The following is a 27,935-nucleotide window of genomic DNA, read 5'->3' as shown; positions in this document are numbered from 1 at the left end:
TTATATTACTTAAACTCAAATACTATTTAAAATTAATTTAGTGTTATTTTTTTACTTTCAAATAAAAAAAAATGACATTATTCTGTAAATCGAAATAAAAAAATTGAGGGAGAAATTATTTCGAATAAGTTTTCAGTCAAACGCATGTGTGATCATGACTATTTAATATTTTTGGGAAGCAGACTGCCTTCATACTGACACTTGAACGGGCCACACTTGAACATTGAAAACACTTTTACAGGATGAGACAACGACCATGCTTGTAGTGATTGGGTTTTTAGATTAAGTAATATATTATTGTGTAATTTTTTAAATACAGAAAATGAATAAACTGACCACTGTACTATAAATTAACAAATTTAGACGAGACAGGTTGAAAATATTGTCCCCTAATTTCCAGGACTACAATGCAGGAAATGGTTGTGCTACACTTGTGTCACCTTTGGCAATTGTCATTTTGAAAACATTAACCAGGCATGCGCCCGGAAAGTAAACATCAGTACGTTGATGGTTTTCTGTAACAAAAGAAGAAGAAGAAGAGTACCTAAATACATGTACATGAAATAGGATTCCGATACATGTATACATGTACATTTCATCAAATATTTAATTTCAATTGTTCCTTTGTTCATTTGGTCCATCTCGTAATAATTACAATTTGTAAATAAAGACAACAGTAGTATACCGCTGTTCAAAACTCATAAATCCATGGACCAAAAAAAAATTGAGGGAACCACAATAAATACAAGAGGAGAACAACAACACAACATGACAATGCAACACACACAGCGGTAGGTCTTTTCACCACCGAACACCACTGCACACCGCCAAAATATATCCAATGAACAGAGATCGAGGATACTTGAACTTATCATTACTAATCATGAATATATTTGAATTTTATAACACACACTTATGTTATCCTGAAATTGATGAATTCCGGAGACATTTTCTTTATATTGATTTTCAATTTCAACATAAAAATGATGCACATAAAAATCGAAAAATTGATTAAATTATATGTTATTTAATTTATTTGATCATTTTATTGTATAATATCAAAGTTTTTCTTAGTGGTTGGTGGTTTTTGAGGTGTTCGATGGTGAAAAGACCCACCCCACACACAGTAACGGATCAAACACCAGACGAAATCCCACGAGAACAACACCAACAAACATAACATCAAAACCAAACTAATGAATTTGTGATAGACAAGTACTGTGACAAGTCTTACATTAATGTGAACCCACACTGAATAATAAGAGGAAATGTAACACACACAGAAATGAACTGATACATTCCCCATTTCCATTTTCAATTTTATAATATAACAATGGCCATATTCCTGACTTGGTACAGGACATTTGTATGATATTTTAAATAAAACTTGAAATAAAGAATGTGATAAATGTTTATTAAATTTAACCCATATGATCCAATAGACCTTATCGCTATTTGAACGCCATCTAACATTTTAATAAATGGCTATTATATATTTTGAATTTATTGAACCATAAAACTAATTTTTGACTTCTTCCACAAAGCGGATTATGTAAAATGTGAAGAGTCAATAATTAGTTTTATGGTTGAATAAAATCAAAATAAATTATTGCCTTTCATTATAAATAAATTTCTATCAAAAATAAGACTTTTGAACTTTATTTTTTTTTATATTAACAATAACAACGTACACACATGTTGGTGATGAATACACAACATCAGAGTGGGCGTGTCGTCATAAAAATTGGCAACATTGAAAGTAAAACTAATAGTTTTAACCAATCAGAAGACAGTTAAAACACCAAATTTATTTATTACTTGATATCACACAGGTTCCTGAAAAAATTTTGACGTCATAAAACAAAACATTTGACTACAATGGAAAAGCGATCGTTCTGTACGTCAAAAGTTCAAGCGGGATTAGCGACAAGGTGTATAACATGTATGGTCTGAAACATATCTATAGACTATACTTAGCACGGGCTTATGATCCTGAATTTTATTCACCTAATTTCAGATCAGCTTCTTGGGAAGAACACTTAATTTTTCAACAAATCTGGAGGCCTGCGAGAAGAATTTATTTGATTTAAATCGATATGGACGATACTGTTACATGTACCATTTACACGATTGACATCTCTTTGCATTTTATGCAATACAATGGCAGGTGAGTTTGAAATTAAATAAGGTTATCAGGTGAGGATGCCATTTTTTGTAGGCTGCCATCTTTTAGTTTTGTGAGTTGGTTTGGTTTGGTTTGATTACTATTTTGATGTTTCTTTACAGTCGATATTCCACAACAGCTGCTTTTAGGGCCAGGTTGATCAGCTGGGCAGTTGGCTAACTAGAACAATGTGTTGATGTTAGATGAATCATTGAATCTGTAGTAGATGACTGCATTCTGCACTCAGACATCTGGGCAGCATATGACACTCACCCCTCCACAATGGGTTTCAGAGTGTTGCTGACGCTGGTCTATTGTAAGGGAGCCTTATAAACTAGTTTGTTGTTGAACCATCTCAGAATGTGTATTGCAGTCACATTCCAATGATGTATTGTTTGACCTTATGGGAATTAATAATTACTTTGATAGGTTCTGTTTGTTTTCAAACAATTCTTTAACGCTTCAAGAATTACACCAATTTTCTGATAACATACATACATGAACAGCAGTGGTTTCTACGATGACAATTGCCGATTTCAAAACTTGAATGTGTATGATTGTGTAACCAAATTACCATGGTAATTTTAGCATGAATGTTTGGTGAATGTCAAGTCTGAAGGGTAGTACATTGTAGGACAACTCATACATTTTTGTTTCAAATTGAACCATGTTTTGATATTTGTTTTTACTGTTGAATTTAATTGTTATGTCAAAATAGATAATTATTCACCTTGAGCAATGTATTATTGTTGACCATTATATAATCTTTTTTTTTTGTTTGGCAAAATCGTCTCCAAATGAATATGTGATTTTAATATTACTTCGCAAGCTTCAATCAAATCAAAAATAAATGCAAAAAATGTGATTTTTTTTCTTCTTTCAAAACACAACCAATATACAGAATTAATTGCAGGATAAAGACGATAACTGTTTAGTGTCTTTTAATATTAGCTGTATTTTTTTACTTGCTCGAAACAGGAATAATAGCTTGCATTACACCTGTTTCCTAGCTTCATACAAATACAGCTGATATTTAAAGACACTAAACAGTTATCGTTTATGAATATGATATCACAAAGATATAAAGGTGGATTCCTTAACAAACCCTAAATTGTAATTAAAAAAACATGATATTGTGACATGAAATCTACAGAGCATGAAATATCTCTTTGTAAATATATTTGGTAGCTAAGACAACTTGAAGGGTTCTACATGTTCTAGCTGCAGTAGAAAAAGTGAAAAGAATATGAAATCAATGAGCGAAATACCAATCTTTGTTATTTTTCTCTTTTTGGAAGCACAGAATCACCCAAAACTAATTTTATTAATCTTAGTACAGTGTATTACAAAATTATATGCATTTGCTTGAACAAATATCATTATTTTGTCAAGTGTAGAGTTGGCAACCCTTAAGCCCATTTGAATGTTAAAAACAGGTTGGCAACATTTTAGCCCATTTGAATGTTAAAAACAGTTTTCGACACAAACTGAACTGAAGGTTTTTTTTACTTTTGTACAGATATTAGAAAGGTGAAATGTGTGCTCAATGGTGGATTGGAAAAAGAGGTTGTAGCTGACAAATCAAAAGGAAAAAGAAGATTGAAACGTGAAAGGTTTTTGTAAATTATTTATATAAAATGCCAAAAAACTATTTAAAGTAGATTTGGTGTCTTTTTCTGAGCACCCCAGTTGGACATGTTCCAAAGGAAATTTCAATGATTAAAAAAAACCACACAGAACCTCTGTTTGTTTTATTAAATGATCAAGTCTGTTATGGTTTGAATTTATCCATTATTAACCCCACTATTGTTGTTTGTTCTATTAAGGCTGTATGGTTTGAAATGATCCATTATATTATCAGCCTTACTATAGTTGTTTGTTCTATCAAGGCTGTTATGGATTGAAATTAACCATTATCAGCCTTAGTATAGTTGTTTGTTCTATCAAGGCTGTTATGGTTTGAAATTATTCATTATCAGCCTTACTACTGTTGTTTGTTCTATCAAGGCTGTTATGGTTTGCAATTATCTATTATCAGCCTTACTATAGTTGTTTGTTCTATCAAGGCTGTTATGGTTTGAATTTATCCATTATCAGCCTTACTACTGTTGTTTGTTCTATCAAGGCTCTAATGGATTGAAATTATCCATTATCAGCCTTACTATAGTTGTTTGCTTTATCAAGGCTGTTATGGTTTGAAATGATCCATTATCACCCTTGCTACTGTTGTTTGTTCTATTAAGGCTGTTATGGTTTGAAATGATCCATTATCAGCCTTTTGTTTGTTCTATTAAGGTTGTTATGGTTTGAAATTATCCATTATCAGCCTTACTATAGTTGTTTGTTCTATCAAGGCTGTTATGGTTTGAATTTATCCATTATCAGCCTTACTACTGTTGTTTGTTTTATCAAGGTTGTTATGTTTTGAATGTATCCATTATCAGCCTTACTGCTGTTGTTTGTTCTATCAAGGCTGTTATTGTTTGAATTTATCCATTATCAGCCTTACTGCTGTTGTTTGTTCTATCAAGGCTGTTATTGTTTGAATTTATCCATTATCAGCCTTACTACTATTGTTTGTTTTATCAAGGCTGATATGGTTTCAATTTATCCATTATCAGCCTTACTATAGTTGTTTGTTCTATCAAGGCTGTTATGGTTTGAATTTATCCATTATCAGCCTTACTACTGTTGTTTGTTCTATCAAGTCTGATATGGTTTGAATTTATCCATTATCAGCCTTACTATAGTTGTTTGTTCTATCAAGGCTGTTATGGTTTCAATTTATCCATTATCAGCCTTACTACTGTTGTTTGTTCTATCAAGTCTGATATGGTTTGAATTTATCCATTATCAGCCTTACTACTGTTGTTTGTTCTATCAAGTCTGATATGGTTTGAATTTATCCATTATCAGCCTTACTATAGTTGTTTGTTCTATCAAGGCTGTTATGGTTTGAATTTATCCATTATCAGCCTCAATATTGTTGTTTGTTCTATTAAGGCTGATATGGTTTGAATTTATCCATTATCAGCCTTACTATAGTTGTTTGTTTTATCAAGGCTGTTATGGTTTCAATTTATCCATTATCAGCCTCAATATTGTTGTTTGTTCTATTAAGGCTGATATGGTTTGAATTTATCCATTATCAGCCTTACTATAGTTGTTAGTTCTATCAAGGCTGTTATGGTTTGAATTTATCCATTATCAGCCTTACTACTGTTGTTTGTTCTATCAAGTCTAATATGGTTTGAATTTATCCATTATCAGCCTTACTAAAGTTGTTTGTTTTATCAAGGCTGTTATGGTTTCAATTTATCCATTATCAGCCTCAATATTGTTGTTTGTTCTATTAAGGCTGATATGGTTTGAATTTATCCATTATCAGCCTTACTATAGTTGTTAGTTCTATCAAGGCTGTTATGGTTTGAATTTATCCATTATCAGCCTTACTACTGTTGTTGGTTCTATCAAGGCTGTTATGGTTTGAATTTATCCATTATCAGCCTTACTATAGTTGTTTGTTTTATCAAGGTTGTTATGGTTTGAATTTATCCATTATCAGCCTTACTGCTGTTGTTTGTTCTATCAAGGCTGTTATTGTTTGAATTTATCCATTATATTATCAGCCTTACTACTGTTGTTTGTTTTATCAAGGCTGTTATGGTTTGAATTTATCCATTATCAGCCTCAATATTGTTGTTTGTTCTATTAAGGCTGATATGGTTTGAAATGATCCATTATCAGCCTTACTATAGTTGTTTGTTCTATCAAGGCTGTTATGGTTTGAATTTATCCATTATCAGCCTCAATATTGTTGTTTGTTCTATTAAGGCTGATATGGTTTTAATTTATCCATTATCAGCCTTACTAAAGTTGTTTGTTCTATCAAGGCTATTATGGTTTGAAATGATCCATTATCACCATTGCTACTGTTGTTTGTTCTATCAAGGCTCTAATGGATTGAAATTATCCATTATCAGCCTTACTATAGTTGTTTGTTCTATCAAGGCTGTTATGGTTTCAATTTATCCATTATCAGCCTTACTACTATTGTTTGTTCTATCAAGGCTGTTATGGTTTCAATTTATCCATTATCAGCCTCAATATTGTTGTTTGTTCTATTAAGGCTGATATGGTTTTAATTTATCCATTATCAGCCTTACTAAAGTTGTTTGTTCTATCAAGGCTGTTATGGTTTGAAATGATCCATTATCACCATTGCTACTGTTGTTTGTTCTATCAAGACTGTTATGGTTTGAAATGATCCATTATCAGCCTTACTATAGTTGTTTGTTCTATCAAGGCTGTTATTGTTTGAATTTATCCATTATCAGCCTCAATATTGTTGTTTGTTCTATTAAGGCTGATATGGTTTGAATTTATCCATTATCAGCCTTACTATAGTTGTTTGTTCTATCAAGGCTGTTATGTTTTGAAATGATCCATTATCACCATTGCTACTGTTGTTTGTTCTATCAAGACTGTTATGGTTTGAAATTATCCATTATCAGCCTTACTATTGTTGTTTGTTCTACTAAGGCTGTTATGGTTGGAAATGTCAGATCCATTATCAACACCCCCCCTACTATTGTTGTTCTATTAAGGCTGTTTTGGTTTGAAATTATTCCTTATCAACCTCATTATTTTTGTTTGTTGTATGAAGGCCAATAAAGGGCCAAATCAAGCATATATCTACCAGTAGTTTCCAGATAATGACTTGTGTTTAAGTGTTTTGATCTCTCTGAAATATTTCTACAAGTTTCAATACGACAAAGGAAAGACATGGATCGAGTGTGGTGGTTATTGCTCCTAGGGGGGATTCAAAAAGTGTAGGGTACTTCTATTTTTAAGGGTGTTCAAGAAGAAAAGTATTGCACAATAGGTTTGTAAGATCTTGACATTTTTTATTTTGTTTCAGAAACCTATACTATGCCAAAAATTTGATAACAATCAAAATTCAGACAGTATCAAGCTTAAATATTGTGTTCAAATTTGTCCCAACTGTTCAGGTTCTAACCTGTGTGGTTGTATCAGGCTGTACTCATTGAAGCATTTTTTCTATAGTTTATTCCATCTTCCTGTTTGGATAGGCAATTGCAAACTTCAACATCTAGATTTACATAATAAAATTGATTACTGATATATTATAAAAATCATATAAGAGCTTTCCAATTTAATATTGATGGTTTTAAACATAAGCACTATGGAGTAGTATTAATTTCATTTAGGCAACTCTGCAAAAACGTGTCTGTCAGTTTCAACACAATATTTAAAATTACCCATTTAACCAGATGTTTGGCGTTTCACAGGTATGAAAAACAATTTTGAAATATACCATGTATTGCTTTTGTATCTTCTTCACAGATGTATTTTTATGGCTTAAGAAATAAACCCTTTCTAGCAAAAAATATACCAAGGTATTTTTACTCAGTTGCAAGTTCTAATTCTGTATTCTGTATAAAAAAAAATATATTTTTTGGATTGTTTTCCTTTAGAGACTTTAAGAACTTTTGTCTTATTAATATTTATTTACAGTTGCTATTTTACACAACAGAAGTCTGACCTTATCATTCCTTTTAAATCCATGCTTTACTTTCAATTTCATCCAGAAAATCAGAGCAAGCAAGTTCGTGTAGTTATAAGCAGCCAAAAGACTCTCAGCATGTTATACCGGAAGAATGTACTTCAGAAATTTATGAGAAAACTGTATGTTTATTAATTGTATAACCCATAAAAATTTGTTTGGATAAAAAATGTTATTCCCTCAGTAAAATTATATGTCAGCATTGAAATCCTTGAAGAGAAAGGCCATAATATGACCAAAATTATATTTTTAAGGAGTTGGTGCATTAATAAGCTATTTAGGCCCAAAATATAACAGTTTTTCAAAATTGTTCAAATGTAAACTTTAAGCTTTTAAGTCATGCTAAATTAATGAAATCTTCAAAATGTTTGCATTTTGGTTAATTTGTGTTCATTCATTAGATTTAATTGAAAGTCCTATTTGTAATTGATGATGACACATAATGTATAAAAGGTTGATAATGAACACCAATGCTTCTACTTTTATTTTTGTAAAAAAAAGAAAAGTTACATATTATGGCATATTTGATAGATTTTTCATTTATAAGATTGAAATTGAGCGCTTTCAAATGAATAAATAATTTCAAATCTTTCACATACTATGGATTCATTATTATTCATTGGACACCAATTTTTCTTAGATTTCATGGTTATAGTTGAACTATGAAATTAAGTGTTTAACAATTGACAAATTTTCTAAGGCTTGTATTAATGCTTAAGCAAAACCAGTAAATTGAGGTCCCTGAACACATGCAAAACAACAACTGGTGCCCACAAAAAAATAAATGAATCCACAGTAAAGTAATTGCATCTACTGAAAGTGTCCAATATTTTCATCAGATGAACTTTGTAGGCTAAAATCAGCCTTTACTGGATCAGAACCTTTAAAGGATGAACTACAACAAACATACAAATTGGTTCTAAATTGCGCAGTTAGATTGTTGTCATAGAATCCCAAGATGTATTATTAAAATCTGCATTACTACTGTGACACTTAAAGTAGTATAAATATTTGTTGGATTTTCAAATAATCTTAGTTGACTGAAAATAACAGTGATACTTCCTTTATAAAAAAGTGATTACTAAAAACTCCTAATTCTAATGTCAATTCTATGATAGGGAAAATCCTTTAAAATATGCCAAATTAAATGTTACACCATAGATACAACAAACAATTTATCATATTTCTTACTTAGTAAATGGTTTCATGCTAACTCAACCTCTCCCTTATATGATAGTTATTTATAGTAAAAACTGTGGTAACCTACATCCCAAATATACAACACAATTGACTGATTTTTATTTTCAAGCTGCATTTTAAGTTTTCTTTATATATCATTGTAAAATGAATAATAGCATTGAAAGAATAGTATTTATATTTTTTTCTTTTTTTTCAGGAAAATCTACCCTTTGGTGGTGAAGAAATTTATACCAGTCTGTTAAAGTCAATGCATGCTATTGTTCCTGTTGACAACCAGTATAAAGCATTTTTAATGCAAGACTACAACATGTGTAAGAAGATGTTAAAGGTAAAGAAAATTGTAGCTTATCATTAAATATTACTAACATTACTGATATAGTTTTCAGTTTCAGAATTAAAGTAGTGACAACTCTTCAACTACTTTCTTTGTTAACATTTACCTGCTGTTAATAAATCCTCTGGTGATGGAAATATGACTTTTAACTAACCACTACAACAATTTCAATTTATGGTATTGACTAAGTCTGCATACAACCTGTTAGGAAATTGCTATTTCCTTTAATATTTAAATTCTTGGTTCACCTGTTCACATGAAACAAAAACAAAAATTGGAATCCTATGAATAATAATGAATCCACAGTATTACCTTTTAGTACAATTGTCATGATTGTATACAAATTTTGTTGGTTTGATCTATTTTCCTGAAAATTTTGAAGATTAATTGCAATTCAAAAAGCAACATTTATCAGCAAGACAATATATAAAAAAACAATTGATTTTTTGTTTTTTTTTTGGTAACCTACTGTATACTGATGATATCTCCCCTAAAAAAAAACCACATTTGCTATTACATTTTTATCTTCTATATTTCAGGATCAGTATGTTGTTATACAGAGGAGAGTTCTTATTATTGAAGGAATACACAGATGGATGTATTGTTGTTCCTGTAATGTTGCCCAAGAAAGACTCCTGCTAAGCATACCTGACAATCTTACAGGAAACATTGAAAAGGGTACAATTATAAAATTGAAAAAAAGATACATTAACATAAATTCTACACGAACCTCTCATTTCTTCGGTTTATTCAACATTATGCAGTGCACAGACAATTAAGAATATAGTATGAAAGTCAAACTGACATGTATTTTTTGGGATAAGTCTATCGTCAAATTCTTGGTTGACAATAAGTTGAATGGCATTCCCTGCTTCCAAATAATCATAGTAAAACATTTTTCAGATTATACTATTGTGATAATTTTTTGTCCCCTTTGTCACAAAAAGTGAGACATAGTTATTGCTTTTTGGCGGTAGTGTTTTTGCAATTGTTACCTTTTCTGCTTACGTAAGTTTGATAAAAACTGCTTGTGATACCTCAAATATATTTTGTATGATGATGTATTACTATCAGTACATATTATTTTGAAAAGTATTTTAAGGTTTTGTCCAATGCCTTTCAATTTGTTAACAATTTAGAAGGCTAAGTTTGTCTTAAACTTTTTTTTTGTATGAAGTACTTGTGATATATACTTTAAAGTTGTATTACTATCAGTATTTATCAGTTGACAACTATTTTGAGGACCAGATCACTAGTTCATGGTCTGGCAATGTTGAACAGTCTAAATATTATGCCTACAGGTGAGACATATATGTGTATAGTTTGCAGATATTACCAAAAATGAGGAATTTTATGATTTATCTAATAAATAAACATGAATATAAGATAATGTAAACACATATCAAAACAAAATACTGGGTTAAAAAGATCATGCAGTCTCTGCCATTTAATTTTGCATTATGTATCAAAGTTTATGTCAGCTTAATTTCTGGTGCAAAATAAAATTAATTATAGTATAACTAATCGCCGTATTTGAATATAAAAAATAAGACAACACGTGACCGGACGACGCCTGGATTAAACGAGTGCGCAGCACGAGTTTAATCCATAGCGGCGTTCGGTCACAAGTTGTCTTATTTTTCTTGTTCTTGTTCTGAATATTTTCAAGGTTATTTTCAAATTTGAAACCATTTATAACTGTCAATGTGAAATATCAAATAATATTTTTATTTTAGATTTGGAAGAAAAATGCATACATGTTGCACCTGCAAAGGGAATAATAGAGGGTTTTCAAATGGAAATTTCTCCAGAGGCAGCCTATGTTAAAGGTTAAACTAAAATATAGAAAAATTCTTACTTAAAAATGAGAATATGAATGTGATACTGATGTGATAGTTGATACAAAGCATGGTATTTCATCATAAGGACTTTTTTTAATAAGTTCTTTCTCTAATAATACTTTTACTTTAAGAAAAAGTGTCATGCACAGCATTGAAGGGAGATAACTCAGAATTTTAAGATATCAAGTATACATTTTTCCTTTCAGTTAGAGTAAATAGTTCTTATTTTCTTGAGATTGAGTTATTTCCAACAGTATATGATTTCAAAAGTTAAAGATGACACAAAAGGTGTGAAAGTAGTTCAATTTACTGACACTATAGAAATATTATTAATTTATCAATAAGCACTAATTGCCAAATCCAACATACTAGGTATAGTACTTGAAATAATATATACAAATCCTACCTTAACTCTACTACAGATGAATATACTATAGAATTATATTTCAAAAACAATAATTTTGTGTAGTTGCATTTAATCCTTGAAGGGAGGTTATTCATATTATAACAAAAAGATTAACTAAAATAATTATGTTATGATCTGTCCCATGAAATTTCTGAAATGATACAAAATGTATGTGAAAATTCTATTGAATTTGTATTATATGGTACAAAAATTAAACTCAACCATAAGAAATTCATCTTGAATTTTTCACTTGGTTTAAGGTGAAAATTTGTATGTTAATTTCATGTCAAAATCAATAAATTTCAAGTCAGTTTAAAATTATCAAACAAAAATATAAAACAAAAAATAACAGGTATTAGTTTTAAACATAAGTTTAAGTATTGGATTTTTTTTTTTTTTAACTTGACACCATTAATAATTGTGTATGCCCCCTCTGTAGTGGAGGGTGCATTAAGTTTTACCCTTGCCGTAAGTATATCTGTACTTTCTTTCCCAATTTGGTTTTGTTTCTGTAACTTGAGTTTGCATCAACCAAAAGTTATTAAATTTATTTCCTGTGGATTTATTCACGTGAAAAATTTCCGTTGAATAGAAGTTCAGGTCAGATACACATGAAATTGATGGGAGCAAAATTTGGCTGATTTAAACAAACAAGAAACACACAAGAATTAATTCTATTTGATGTTGATAAGATTTTGTGATTGCTTAACTTTCATTGTACCAACTTACATTATAAGTTTTACATTTTAAGAATTGATAATTTTTCCAACAATTTGCATATTTATACTGGAAAATTACCATATGTGCAGTTAAAAACATTAAATAACTTATATAAAATTGACAATGGAAATGGGGAATTTGTCAAAGAGACAACAACCCGACCAAATAAGAAAACAACAGCAAAAGGTCACAGGTCTTCAATGTAGCGAGAAATTCCCACACCTGGAGTTGTCCTTCAGCTGACCCCAAAACAAATATATACTAGTCTAGTGATAATGAATGCCATACTTATTTCCAAATTGTACACAAGAAAGTAAAATTAAAATAATACAAGACTAACAAAGGCCAGAGGCTCCTGACTTGGGACAGGCGCAAAAATGTGGCGGGGTTAAACATGTTTGTGAGATCTCAACCCTCCCCCTATACCTCCAGCCAATGTAGAAAAGTAAACACATAATAGTACGCACGTTAAATTCAGTTCAAGAGAAGTCTGAGTCTGATGTCAGAAGATGTAACCAAAGAAAATAATCAAAATGACAATAATACATAAATAACAACAGACTACTAGCAGTTAACTGACATGCCAGCTCCAGAGTTCAATTAAACTGAATGATTGGATTAATGATGTAAAATGCTACCTTTTATATCCATTCTTTTACATGTTTCCATTTCTGAATAAATTTGTATGCACTGCAAGAATATTATTTCTATTAAAAGTTAGTACTCCACATATATTAAATTATGAGTTCAAAATTATGCATTTTTGCTTTCAATCTCAAAAAATTTATATTTATATGACTGATCAAAACTTATTAATCATACATGTTTAACTATTATTTATTAAAAAGAATAAGTGTGTGTAACACGCTTTACAGAAATAAACTATGTAGACATTTTTAAAATCAATTAGTGTAAAAACTATTGGTTATCAGAATTATTAACGCTGATGTCCTCCATTTGGTAAGACACATTGAGTAAGTACATAGAAAGTAACCTGATATTTGTTTTGTAGGCAAGCAAACTGAAAATGAAACAGATCACACATATGACAAGCAAAGGGCAAATGTAAGTATTTTTTTGTTGACAATAAGTGTTTTGAAGATTCAGTTCATGAGAAATTGTGTCATTTAAGAAAAAAATATCATTATGAAATTCTCTCTTTATTACAGAACAGTCAGTTGTTGATAAAGATAGAAAGGAGAACTTAGTTATGACTGATTTCAAGAACATATGATGTCTATGTCATTTCAGTAAATGTGCAGATTAATAAGTATATATGTGTAACAAAATGCTCCTTATGTTCTCATCTGAATGTTTTTTTTTAACTGATTTTGAAATAGATGGAAAAAGATATATCCAAAGTAGACAGAGGAATCCGAGACAATTATTTTAAAACTTAGCTTTTACTTAGAAAAATAAGGTTGGTTATAATAACTTAAAAAACGGAAAAAAAAACAATTTACTTTAAAAAGAGGAGTGTTCACAATTTAAAATTCAGGTAAGTGTAAGCATATAATGATCAGCAAATAGAGTGTAACTAGATTTTAAATCTGAATTACAATTACTAGTTTTTTGTTGAAATCATTTTTGGTTTCAGATGGAACTATTATTTTTTAATAACAAGTACATGGGAGACAATTCTTGTACTATTTTACTTGTTAAAATTTTTCTTATCTTATTTAATCCTTTGGTGATGGAAATATGAACTCATAACTAACCACTAACATGTACATTTAAAGTCTTCATCTGAAGGAGAATACATTTATTGTAGGTTGGTTTAATTACAATGGGAGACAACTCGTGTACTATTTTACTGATTAACATTTTCCTTTATCTTATTTAATCCTTTGGTGATGGAAATTTACTAACCACTAACAGGTACATAAAAAGTCTTCATCTGAAGGAGAATACATTTATTGTAGGTTGGTTCAATTCCAATGGGAGACAACTCTTGTACTATTTTACTTATTAACATTTTCCTTTATCTTATTTAAATACTTTGGTGATGGAAATTTACTAACCACTAACAGGTACATAAACAGTCTTCATCTGAAGGAGAATACATTTATTGTAGGTTAGTTTAATTCCAATGGGAGACAACTCTTGTACTATTTTACTGATTAACATTTTCCTTTATCTTATTTAATCCTTTGGTGATGGAAATATGACTTTTAACTAACCACTAATAGGTATATAAAAAGTCTTCATCTGAAGGAGAATACATTTATTGTAGGTTGGTTCAATTCCAATGGGAGACAACTCTTGTACTATTTTACTGATTAACATTTTCCTTTATCTTATTTAATCCTTTGGTGATGGAAATTTACTTACCACTAACAGGTACATAAACAGTCTTCATCTGAAGGAGAATACATTTATTGTAGGTTAGTTTAATTCCAATGGGAGACAACTCTTGTACTATTTTACTGATTAACATTTTCCTTTATCTTATTTAATCCTTTGGTGATGGAAATTTACTAACCACTAACAGGAACATAAAAAGTCTTCATCTGAAGGAGAATACATTTATTGTAGGTTGGTTTAATTACAATGGGAGACATCTCTTGTACTATTTCACTTATTAACATTTTCCTTTATCTTATTTAATCCTTTGGTGATGGAAATATGACTTTTAACTAACCACTAACAGGTACATAAAAAGTCTTCATCTGAAGGAGAATACATTTATTGTAGGTTGGTTCAATTCCAATGGGAGACAACTCTTGTACTATTTTACTTATTAACATTTTCCTTTATCTTATTTAATCCTTTGGTGATGGAAATATGACTTTTAACTAACCACTAACAGGTACATTTAAAGTCTTCATCTGAAGGAGAATACATTTATTGTAGGTTGGTTTAATTACAATGGGAGACAACTCTTGTACTATTTTACTTATTAACATATTCCTTTATCTTATTTAATCCTTTGGTGATGGAAATATGACTTTTAACTAACCACTTACAGGTACATAAAAAGTCTTCATCTGAAGGAGAATACATCTATTGTAGGTTGGTTCAATTCCAATGGGACACATCTCTTGCACAATTATTCACATTACATTGACCTGTTGTTATTTAATCACCTGGTGATTGGAGTATCATCTTTTCTTTATAAATAGATCTATATGAAGTCTTTATTTGACTGAGAATACTGTGAATTCATTTATTTCTTTATATTATGTTTTTTCACTGATATTTATTCATTTTGTTCCAGCCTTTTAAAAATGTAATGGTTAGTTTCTGCTTGTATTAAATTTGTATCGTACACATAATTATAAATATATTCATTTATTTATTTATTAAGATTGAGGTCTTTGGTCTGGAAAATAACTCCAGTATCCTATGTGTAAGATGGCAGGATGCAAATGATACCACCTACAACATTGTGAGAGTAGAATACAGTGGGCTTACACCACAATTGGCATGTCAATCCTGCCCGCATTCATCTGAAACCTGTAAACATATAAAAGGAATACTAAATACAGAAGAAACCTCTGACATTCCAGTCAATGTTAAAGAAGCCTTGAACCAGGAAATGAAATGGAGATCAAGATATGTGCCACAAAGCATCTCCCAACTTAAAATACCATTTGATTGTCCATCTGAGGAGCAGAAAAGGAATCGCCACACACAGGTGCCTAATACGATTGAAGATTTCATACTGAAACTGGTTCCACCAATTGACGGCTCATGTGACTGTGGATCAGGTTGGGGTATTGCCTCTGAAGAAGCAGACATGAAACTGTATACAACAAATGATGTAATACAAGTAAAGAGTGAGTTGCTAAAAAAAATTATCTGATGGATAATAATATTTCTCATAATGTCAACCTTAAAGTCACAGTAATAATACCAAAAAAACAATAAAAAGTTCTGTTTAACTGAAATCTTATAAAGAGGAATCCAGTTTGCTCATTACAGTTGCATAAAATGAAAAACCAATAACAGCCGACATTATAATTTTATTCAATTTCATTCAGAAGCTATTTTTTATAACATATTTCCTGTATTTGCAAAAATGGAATGTTTTAAGCTCAGGGTTTACTGGATATGTCGATTTTTTTTACACAAAATGGCTATTGAGGAAATATTTGTAGTAATTTTTATCATCAACTGTTTTCAGATTTATCAATCAATAACTTCATGCTTCCTCTTTACACATATTCTTCACTATCAGTTTAATCTTAGATATATTATCAATGAAGGAACTGTTGTGGCATTTTTCACAGGAACCCTGGTTTTTGAAAATATTACAGATAAAAAGGGTTTCTTGGAGATGAAATGAGACATTTCAATACTAATTTAAAATGTAGATTTGAGATTTAGAAATGTAGATAGATTGACCTTAGAGAAGGTTTAAACCACAAAAGGAAGGTTGGTATTGATTATTGGATGATTATCCAAATCGTTAAGGAATAAGGGATCAAAAAGAGGCCAAAAACAAGCATTTTTCTAGGTTCAAGGTTATAACTTGTGTAGAGTCTAAAAGTATTTTGATTGCTCTGAAATATAACCACAATAAATAATTTTCAATAATGAAATGCAAATAGGGAAATAGTTTACTCTTGCAAGCTACGTTTTTTTCATGCTTGTGCTCTGTTTATTATTTATTTCATACTTTTAATAGTTGGGTTAAATGTTTTACATTGTAATAAATAAAATATGAGAATTTTGAATTAATTTGGTGAAGATTATTTTGACAGCTAGTTCCCCCAGGCCATCAAATTTCATCAATATAATTTGATACCTTTTTCAACAGCTTATTACCGAAAATGCCTGAATACTGGAGAATGCCAAAATGTTAAGGAATACGATGGCTGTGAAGACCAACTTCTAAATATGGGCACATATTTAGTGTCGCATAAGGTTTTAAGAAATTATCTTAAACAGTATGTAACTCAAGGGTAAGAAATTTCAACCATAAGTGCTTATAATGCACACAAATGTATAAATTAGATAAAAATCATACAGGAAGTGGATATATTTTCAACACATTTTTTTCAATATTCAATAACATTACAACCAAGATCCTTGGGTGTTTATAATTTATTAAAAGAAATCATATAATTTATACACATAGTTAGTATAATTGTCACTGAGATGAAATGGTATGGATGTATGCAGCTATAGTTAGCATACATATTATGACAACAGTATAGTCCATTAAGAAAGACCTAAACCTATTACATATTTCATAAGGGGATCCTCAATGTCGTCATCTTTTATTATGAAGAACATCATCAAATGACAACAATTTAATTGCAGATTACTGATATTTCAAAGGCACATACTTATTGCCAATTTTATCTACATGTATATTCAATTAATGTTATGCAAAAACTTCTCCATTCTAGTGACACTATTAACATTTGTATTGAGGTGTTGAACACCTTGTTTTGGTTTTGCTGTTATGTTTGTACAACTTCTCTTGTTTTTTTACTACAGCTGTAACACTTTAGAATAGATAAAGGAAGATGTGGTTTGAGTGGCAATGAGACAACTTATAAAAGTAAATTATTATAAGTCAAGGTATGTGAGAGCCGTGGTGTAGTGGTTAGTGCATCAGAATGCTAACACAAAGGTTCCGGGTTCAATTCCCGTTGGGGATAAAAATTTCAGGAACTCAATTTTTGGCTCTCCCTATGTCCTTCAATACTCAACTTCTGCTCACACCAAACAGCAAGCTGTACAGAGCCATAAAAAATACTGGTGTTAAACCTTTAAACAGGGAAACAAACAGTATAATCTATATAAAAAACTAGAAACACTATCACTTAAACAGAAGACAACCACTGAACATCAGACTCCTGACTAAGGACAATTGGTTATGTCTTCATCTACCAAATATAGTAACAATGGGACATTGCCTGCCATACAGAATTCATATTATGTTGCTGTAGGGATGGAAAATATTTTGTTTTTGGTATTATAGTTTTCAGAAACATATTTTTTTAGTGGCATTTAAAATCAATATCTGGTAATTGTCAAAATAGTTTTTTGGTATTTGGCACAAAACTGTGGAAGAGCTCATTAAAATTGGCCTTTCTAAGTTTCTAACGTCTCATGGAAAAAAGGTATTTTTTTCTGACATTGACCTTATATTGTCTATTAAATTTCTACAAAGGTGCACACTATCATCATTTTACAAACAATGGACTTGGGAGCAACTTGAAAGTGGGAATTTGAACTTTTCAGAGGAGTTCCAGTATAACAGGTAAGTTACAATAAGTAAATCTGGTTTCAAGAGAAGAAAAAAAGATATCATTCGTATATGCAACGTTTGTGATGCTTTATCATATTAAAAGATATATTTTTATTCAAATGAAAGGCTATGTCAATGTTGCAATATGAAAGCTTTTGAAAATGAATATCATTTTGTAATGATTTGTCCAGCCTGCAGGCATCTGCCTTTGAGATTTTTGCCTAAATATTACTGTTCTTGCCGGAATATGTCAAAATGTTTATCACTTATTCAAACATGTTCAAGAACTTTGGTATTAAAACTTTGTTGTTTGTTAAATGAAAACTGGAAACTACAGTCACAACTGATCAAAGTAGATTATATATGGTACTATTTGTTTAATATTGTGTATTCAGTATCAGGGGAGTGACTGTTAAAAGTCTGGGTATCCAGTATTTCTTTACAAGTCAGACTTCATTTGTTTCCCCAACGTTTTATAGATATACATGTGTTTGAGTATATGCTAGGAAGCAGGCTATTTAATTGAATTTGATAAAGTTTGTATTCATATGGAGGCATTTCAGCATGAGCATTCTTGTTGCATTATTTCATGGATACCTCTTGGCTTAAAATATATAAATATGCTAAAAAAAAAAATTAAATAGGTTAAGATATGCATGGTACAGTTTCCTGGAGTTATTGGATTTGAATTATAACAATGGGTTTTCCTGTCCTGAGTGTGGAGACTGTCCACACACTGTGGTTATGGATGGAGTTTCTTTGGGACTTAGAAAGACCTTCATGCCTTGGAAACAATATTTAAAGGAGACAACAGATAATGCTACATTTGATGGAAGGTATATTAGTATTCTCTTTTAGAGACTTAATTTTACTTGAAGCTCAATAAATACATGTCAGTTTTTTTCGAAAGACAATGAGATGTACAAATATACAAAAAGGTCAAATAGCAAATATGTCAAAAATTGTTGTTCAACATACTTTCAACAATTATAATAAAAAAAAATACTATAAGAAAGTCTTCAAACTTATCTGCCTTAGTATGTGAAAAAAATAAGTCAAGCATCTTGATTTCAGATAGAAAAATAGGTTAACAGATGCATTGACATTAATTTGAATAATGCAATTTCTATCTGACAGATAAAAAATAAAATCCAAATGAATGAGACAGATAGCAGTCAAACAAAAATCCATATGTAAAGAATAAAGTCAGGTTTTACACCAAATTGTGTGCATATCAAAAAAACAATCATCATGAAAAGAACTTGAATAATCAGTGTTGAAATTGTCTGCAAGTATAGAAGAGCTCTTTCTTAAATGGCCATCATCATGGTTATATTTATATTTACAGTTATTAATTTTTGAATATTTTTCAGATAAGTGTTCATATTTTAAAAGAAAGCTATACTTAGTTATTATATTAGGTATACTGCCCTCCTTTGCATACTGGTCAGTTAGCAAGCTAACAAATACAATTCCTTTATGGCACACTCAAGGCGTTTTGCTGTAAAGTGTATTGGAAGAAAGATTTTAAGGTAATAACTGACCAGGGTTTTGCTGTGACACATATATTGTATTATTTCAGTTCTCACAATACACGAGTATTTATCAACAATGCTGAAACGAGAAAGCTACTGTTGAAGTTTGTGAAGGAGGGGTTAGATGAAAAAGAGTACTGCCAATTACAAAAACTAATTACAACTTATCAACCTGCAATGACAGATATTTTGAATGACTTTTGGGAATCTGGTTTTGCCAAATGTCCTGGGATTTATTGTGATTTGTTATCAGTATTATCAAGCAATTATCCAGTTTGTGGTTTTCTGCATGATAACAATAGAATCTTTCAAATATTTTCTGATTGGGGATTTTTTTTTCAAAATGATGACAGTGTGCTTTTGGAGCAAGAAGTTCCTTTATTTTTTAAACTTTTAAAAAACCTGGAATGGAAAATTCCTGAATTTATGCATCCTATCATGAAGGAGTTAGTTGTAAGGGCACAGTCACCATTCATTGGCAAAATACACAACATCTCAGAGTGTGAATCAGGCTGTGCATGTGGAGGGATTGGTTTTTTTCCGACAATGCCAACTCTTTGCCACAGAGGAAACTACAGAATTGATAAACAAAAACCTAGGATGGAAACAAAATGCACAAAAAAAAGATCAACACATCCAACATTAACACCTGGATTATTTACAGTCTCGTGTATCCATGGTAAATATATTTTGCATACATGTTACAGGTTATTAAACCTCATAAGATAAAGTTAACTGCATCAGAAAAATCATGATTGTATGTTTGTTTAATTCCAATGGGAGATAAATCATGCACTATTAACCAATTGATTAACTACCTAATTAATGCACTAGTGATGTAATTATATCTGTTATTTAATAGGTCCATTAAAGACAACTTATCAACTATTTTCTTTTTTAACATTCATCTGTTATTTAATCCATGGGTGATTGGAACATTATTTTAGTAAACAGGTACAGGGGAGACAACTCTTGTACTGTCTATTTTACTTATTAACATTTTCCTTTATCTTATTTAATCCTTTGGTGATGGAAATTTACTAACCACTAACAGGTACATAAACAGTCTTCATCTGAAGGAGAATACATTTATTGTAGGTTGGTTTAATTCCAATGGAAGACAACTCTTGTACTATTTTACTTATTAACATTTTCCTTTATCTTGTTTAATGCTATGGTGATGGAATTATTATTTTTACTAACAGGTTCATGGGAGACAACTCATTAACCTTAACTTGCTGATATTTAATCACATGGTAATTTTTATACTTTTATTACATTATCATATACCAGTTTTACACATTTACATTATATAGGCATTTGCTATGGCTATGAGATTATGGAAGATGCAGAGAGTCCCAACATTCCTTTTACTGTTCTCCGTACCAGATTTCATACTGGTAATTATGTTCTTCCTCTGTTTAATGATACTTAATAGATTTCTTTTATTCTGATCCTAATTCAAATAGTATAGAAAAAATATCTTTCCAGTTGTAATGCAATGTCATACTGTATCTGCAAGATATAAACACAATAAACAACTTATAATTTACTTTAGCTTCTGTCATAAATTATTGAATAAATAATCATAACTTCAAGAACTAATCATTCAAGCATACTTGAACTTTATTTAACTATTTTTTATTTTTAAACTTGATTTAACTTTAATATTTTGCTGTCTTCAGCTATAACTATAATCATTATTATTTTTATTGCATGTGCACATACTTTTTACATAGCATGTGTTTCGTCTGTGTGTGATTTATATATTTATTTTGTTTAAGTATATATGTTGCTCTGTCTTTAATCATTTTTGCTACCATTTTCATCAATATCATTGACCTGACAAATTGTAGAAATGAATTAAAATAAGTAAAAGAAAGAGACTAAAAATAGCTAGCAAACTATAGTTACAGATAAATAATATGAGGGCCGCAATACATGTGAAAGGGGACAATTTCTTTTCAACTGAGACTTTTCAGATGGCATTATTCATTTAATAATTTATTAATGAACTTGTCCTTTCATAATTGGCTAACATTACATAACTTTATAATTTTTTGTACTGTTATAAATTGTGCTGTATATGAATATGTTGACATCTAAAGATTGGTCGTTTTGTGATATCATATATCAGTATGTTTAACAGCTACAATTAAGAGCTTTGTTTAAAGGTATATACAAAAACCTTCCCTTGAAAACATTACTTTCTAACCATATAACATATAATGACATATGCGCACTCAATCTCCAAATAATGTACCAAAGTAAAAGTAATAGTAAAACTAGTAAAACTGTTATTTGGATGGAGAGTTGTCTCATTGGCACTCACACCACATCTTCTATATCTATAAAATACAAGAAACAAAATTCACAGTAATCCCAAACAAGAATGGAGAGATCTATCAATATTGAGCCACCTCAAAGTGTTCAATTTGTAATATGACTATCATTATAGATACAGAAGGTTTATTTAACTTCATTTGAATTTGATTAGTAGTGATTGACATGTCATTTTTAAATATTTAATTTTATATAAGGGATTAACTGGACATAATATCAATAATGTTGGTGTTGATTTCATTATTTGGTTAATTTGCAGCTCCTAAGCTTATTATCTATGATAATGCATGCAACCTGCATCAGTACTGTCTAAACAGAGACCCTGTGTTTTTCCAACATTCTTGGTTTTTGGTTGATCGTTTTCATTGGTGCAATCATGTTGGTAAGTATGTTTCAATACATAAAAATATTGTAAAAGCTGTCATTTATAAAAGCAATAAGGGAAAATGTATATATTTAATGTTCAACACTAAAAGTGTTTATCAGAATGTCAGCATAGATAGAAGATAGAAAGACTTAATAGTAGATTATTGTAGGAAATAAGTAAATACTTAACAAATTTTCTTTCAACATCCAAACAAAAAAAGCCGGTAATTAAGTTGATCAAAGGTTTGCTTTGCATGCATTTATAAAAGAGCTGTAATATTTGGTCAAATTTATCTATTATCACTTTTTTTATTCAATACTTTATAGTATGTTGATATACTTTCATACAAGATATTAGTCAAAGTCTGAAAAAATAAAATAGTTTAAGTGCAAAATGTTGTTTTGGAAAGAAGATATATATTTAAATAAAATAAAAGACATACAGATATAAAATATTGTCTCCATTTCAAGTAGTGGAAAATTCTACTTTATCTTATTAGAGATGACACATTATGCAAAAGGGGTGAAACATGCAAGGAAAAATATAACAATAAACAGAGCAAAACCAATTTACAAAATTAAAACAGAATGGAATATACATTCAAAAGCCTTTGACGGGAAGGTAATAAGTTGATATAGTATATTATTTAATAATAATAATTATAATAATAATTCTTTATTTAAAGAGGGTTACACAGTTAGCTGTCCCTTGTAGAACATATATTGCACTTGCAAGCTCGTGCAATATAAAATTCTATTTGGAACAATATTCCTCAATATTCATGCAATAACCCTATAATATAATTCTAAGCACATATATTTCAAATGGAACCCATTCAAATTTTTGTCTTATTTACATTTAAAATGAATTAAATGCTCATGCAAATAACATATAATGCCATCTTTTTTTCAGGTTGTCATATAGGATATAATCTAGATAACTACCTACAATATAAATGGATCAACTCACAGGTTGCAGAACAAAGAAATAGCACATTGAAAAAACTGAAGAGTATGCTCTCTTATATGAATTTAAAAAATTTTACAACTCATTGTAATTTTTTTTTATGGTTTCGTAACATGTTAACCCTAGCTCGTATGGACAATGATCTATTTGTAAACACTGATTTCAAGCTTTTTTGCCATCTGAGTAAAGTGTATACTACATGTAAATGAATCAGTTCAATTAACTTTATGAAAACAGAATTCTCATTCTGTTCAGATAAGATTGTATGATCATATTCATCAAAGTAACTAGGCTAATGTTTTATTTTACATCAGATATTTGTTTGTCTTAAAAAAGATAAATTAATATGGCTGCTATCAAAATATGGTTTTTGATTACACACTCAAGTAACATTGTTTCCTATTCATCTGTTATTTCAAGATATAATTTTGTTGAAATGCACTAGAAACTTGCTTACTGAAAAGAACTTACCAGGCATGAAGAAAAACGTGCGACTTATTAGTTCAGGATGAGGACAACTTAAAAAATGTTGGTTTAGGCCTGTGGGTATTTTTCAACCATGTTTTAAAATTCTGTTAAATTAACTGATTCTTACAAAGACTTTTACTTTAAATGAATGTATAATTATTTTTTTAATAGATCCATGAGGTGAACATTCAATATTGTAAGAATGGAAGTGAAGAGAAATTATTCATAATTCACATGTCTGTCTCTGTTAAACTCGAGTACAAAGTTAAAAAGCATTGTTAACCTAAAAATCTGAAAAAAAATTGCCTTAATAGGCTTAGATAAGCCTTACACTTCATTGTTTTAGCTGTCTGGTACTAGTGATGTAGTCACAGTATCCATTCATGATGTTATAAAAGTAAGGAATTACACAATATGAAGTTAGTTATAAGATATCTTGTGTCAAAATAATTAACTTATCTAATTTACATCTTGATATCAGATAAGACTTTGTAGTCTGTAATCTATATATGACTTTATTCATGGTAAATTTTTTCAGAACTTCTGTTTGATATTTTCTTCTGCATTTGACAGCATAAACAAAAAACATTGATGTTAAACACTTTCCAGGTTTCGAAATTGTATCAAAGTTTTTCTTCACATAACATTGTCAGGTATAATATTGCATTACATTATATTTTATAACAAAACTTGTATTTAATCATTACCTTGAAATTTTAACATGTGATATTTCCAATTATATTTTTCATTGATTGAAGCATTTTTGCGTTCTTTTGAATATACTATGACACATTTATATCTATTTATATACTAGGTAGATTCTAGGACAATAAATCTTAAACCATTATTTGCCCTGGCATTAAAGTGGTTTTGCCAACTTTCTCTCTTCTGATGCATGAAACAAGCAAATTATATAAAGAATGTTTATAGCAAGTTTTATAAAGAGATATTACACTAGAAATGAAAAGAACATTTTGTAGTAGAGTACATGTACATCATTTAAGGGTGTTGATTGTGTTAACATAGATGTCTATTTGTTAAATGATATTTGTGAACTGTTTATTTTGCATAAATCTGATGTCAGAGTGGATCTCTTTTTGATTGATTTTTATTGTTAGGATAGGGATTATTGTTATTTAAGCTTGCTTTTGGATATGAGCCACCTTTAAGACATTTGGTCTTTAATTGAGAGTTGTCTCCTTTCATTAAATGCAGTGTATTTCAATTGGAATTGGAAATTTAAATGGTATTCTTTTTTAAATGTTTGCCTATATTTCTTCAGTAATTAGAACAAGAGAGAGTGTGAGAGAAAGAAAGAGAGAGGGAGAGATGCAAGCAAGGTGGGTCTGTGTAGGTGAATGTAGGACAGAAAGTTACAGGACAAAAAGTCACAATTATTTTTTTCTGATTATTTTCTTTGAATAAAACACACTTATTTATACAAAAATATTTTTGTATTTTTCTTGAACTATTGTATATAATGTTGAAAAAGAAAATGTCAAGGTGGCTTGGGTCTTAAATGACTTCATGGTGCCAAGAAATCTTTCTTCTGCATGATTAAAATTAAATAAATCTTTATTTTTCCAGTATAATGACACATTTCCTTATCTTTAATTTGAATATATGTAAAAAAGATATATATTAAAAGACTTTCTCTTACATATTCAAACAATTGTCAACAGATTACTTGTGACTTTTTGTCCTGTGACTATCTGTCCCTTTACATGTGTAAGTTCATATCCCATTACTTATAATGTACTTATTTTATAATAATGATAATATTAAATATGATGGCGGATGCAAAGAAAATATTGGAAATAAAAGTGATATTTTTTCTCTAAGTTTTGTTATTTTCCTCTTTAGTACCAAATGAAATCTGGTAGGAATAGGATGACACTATAACATGTACTGAATGTAATGAAATAGAGATAAAATATTTCCTTTTTAAAATCAAAACTGTGCTGTTAGCTGAAAACCAAGAAAATGTGACACCTTATTTATTATAAAGAATTTGTGTAAAATATAATGATTATTTGAAGAATTAACTGGAACAAATATTTCCCTGAAAAAGTTGATACTGAATGTTTGCAATTACTTATATCTTTTTATGCCCCACCTACAATAGTAGAGGGGCATTATGTTTTCTGGTCTGTGGCTCCGTTCCTTCGTCTGTGGTTCTGTTCTTCTGTCTGTGCATCCGTTCGTTCAGGTTAAATTTTTTGGTCAAGGTAGTTTTTGATGAAGCTGAAGTCCAATTAACTTGAAACTTAGTACACTTGTTGCTTATGATATGATCATTCTAATTTTAAAGCCAAATTCGACTTTTGACTTCAATTTCACGGTCCACTGAACATATAAATGAAAGTGAAAGTTTCAGGTTAAAGTTTTTGGTCAAGGTTGTTTTTGTAAAATTGAAGTCTAATCAACTTGAAACTTAGTAAATATGTTCCCTATAGAATAATCTTCATAATTTTGATGCCAAATTAGATTATTATCCAATTTCACTGACCATGGAACATGCAAAAGGATAGTGCGAGTTGGGCATCAGTCTAATTTGGACACATTCTTGTTGTGAGTTTACTCTAGAAACAGAACACCAAATTTTCCCAAAATACTGCTGTAATAAATGCACAATAAACAATCACAATTACTCTTCCCATCTGTAAAAAAACTAGACATACCAAGAAATGCAATGCTGAAACCATGCATACAATACATCTTCTTTCACAAACATGCACTTATCATACTATTATGCTGTCCAAATCCTGAGATACACACATTGGTATGCTGGTTCATTAGGAAAGTTACTTCAGCTTATATAGTTGAATGATACCATGGATATGTTGAAATCAATCAAATGATTTCTACACACATAAAGAGATAACAAAAATAAATTGCTATCCGAAATCAACTTTGCTAGGAAGTTTAAGATGAAAGTGCCAATCAAAAATTATCAACAGGCAAAAGTAACTTGTTTGTAGTAATAATTTATGGTTGATATACTATGAACATGGTATATGCAAATGCATACTTTATTTCCCTGAAATAGTATGGTTGCTATGTAAAACACTCGTTGTTAAGTAGTTTCTACGGAAAATACCAGTCTGAAACTACTGCATGGAAGAAACCAGCTTGTTTGTATTAAACACTGATTCATCTTAAAAACTAGCATGCACATATAAATAAGTTTTTTATGTCATGTGTTGTATGTGCAATTACATACAAAAAGTATGGTTGCTATGCAAAATCAATGTTACTAGGTAGTTTCTAAGCAAAGCACCACTATGAAAATGATGCATAGAACAAAATAGCTGGTATGTATAGGTAAAATGTTGTTGGACATCAAATGTTATAGTTACTGGTCCAAAAACATGTGTTGAATGCCTGCAATAGCATGGTTGCTATGGAAAATATATGCTCCTTATAAGTTTTTATGTAAAATATCAATGTATTAATGATGCATCGACAAATCTATTTAGGATGTTCGGATTATTCCATATGCATACTTTGATGACATAAAATAGTTTGGTTGCTATGCAAAATCCATTTTGTAAATAAGATTCTATGCAACGTACTATTCTGAAAATGATGCATGGAACAAAATAGCTGGTATGTTTCAATGATATGTCAAACATGAAATGTAACGGTTAGTGGGGCAAAATACATGCATGAAACACCTGCAGAAGTATGGTTGCTTATCACAATATTATAATTTACGATGTTAAAGGAAAGAGAAAACCTTTTTTCAGATTAATGTTATATAACATAATACACCTTAAAAACAGAGAGAAAAGTTTCT

General features: G+C 30.0%; 2 protein-coding genes and 1 long non-coding RNA gene across 8 annotated transcripts in view; all 3 read left to right on the top strand.

The window, feature by feature from the left end:
• The window catches only part of LOC134721039 (membrane-associated guanylate kinase, WW and PDZ domain-containing protein 1-like), a 122,134-nt gene that overhangs the window by 189 nt on the left and 94,010 nt on the right, over positions 1-27,935 (top strand). The window lies entirely within an intron of this gene.
• LOC134721067 (uncharacterized) lies at positions 106-8,184 on the top strand. The gene is made up of 4 exons (XR_010107821.1): positions 106-286; positions 2,018-2,167; positions 3,684-3,777; positions 7,777-8,184. It is a non-coding gene; the product is annotated as an uncharacterized LOC134721067 (long non-coding RNA).
• Positions 8,212-25,970, top strand: LOC134711729 (uncharacterized). Its single transcript, XM_063572602.1, has 13 exons — positions 8,212-8,241; positions 9,148-9,279; positions 9,825-9,963; positions 11,022-11,114; positions 13,265-13,317; positions 15,560-16,031; positions 17,015-17,159; positions 18,380-18,469; positions 19,102-19,293; positions 20,040-20,671; positions 21,309-21,392; positions 22,595-22,717; positions 23,615-25,970. Exons 1-13 carry the CDS (start codon positions 8,212-8,214, stop codon positions 23,875-23,877), a joined length of 2,448 nt encoding a protein of 815 aa, XP_063428672.1. The 3' UTR covers positions 23,878-25,970.

Source organism: Mytilus trossulus, chromosome 1, assembly GCF_036588685.1.
Source record: "Mytilus trossulus isolate FHL-02 chromosome 1, PNRI_Mtr1.1.1.hap1, whole genome shotgun sequence".
Classification (NCBI taxonomy): Eukaryota; Metazoa; Mollusca; class Bivalvia; order Mytilida; family Mytilidae; genus Mytilus; species Mytilus trossulus.
The sequence above is the reverse complement of the archived record's forward strand: the minus strand, read 5'-3'. Positions and strand labels throughout refer to the sequence as shown.

What these genes read in the sequence shown, in the direction of transcription:
- LOC134711729 (XM_063572602.1), top strand. Translation starts at nt 8,212, where the DNA reads ATGAACACCAATGCTTCTACTTTTATTTTT. An exon ending in ATGCTTCTACTTTTATTTTT is followed by an intron (nt 8,242 to 9,147) that starts GTAAAAAAAAGA and finishes CTTTTTTTTCAG; the next exon opens with GAAAATCTACCCTTTGGTGG. An exon ending in ATGACAAGCAAAGGGCAAAT is followed by an intron (nt 13,318 to 15,559) that starts GTAAGTATTTTT and finishes TTATTTATTAAG; the next exon opens with ATTGAGGTCTTTGGTCTGGA.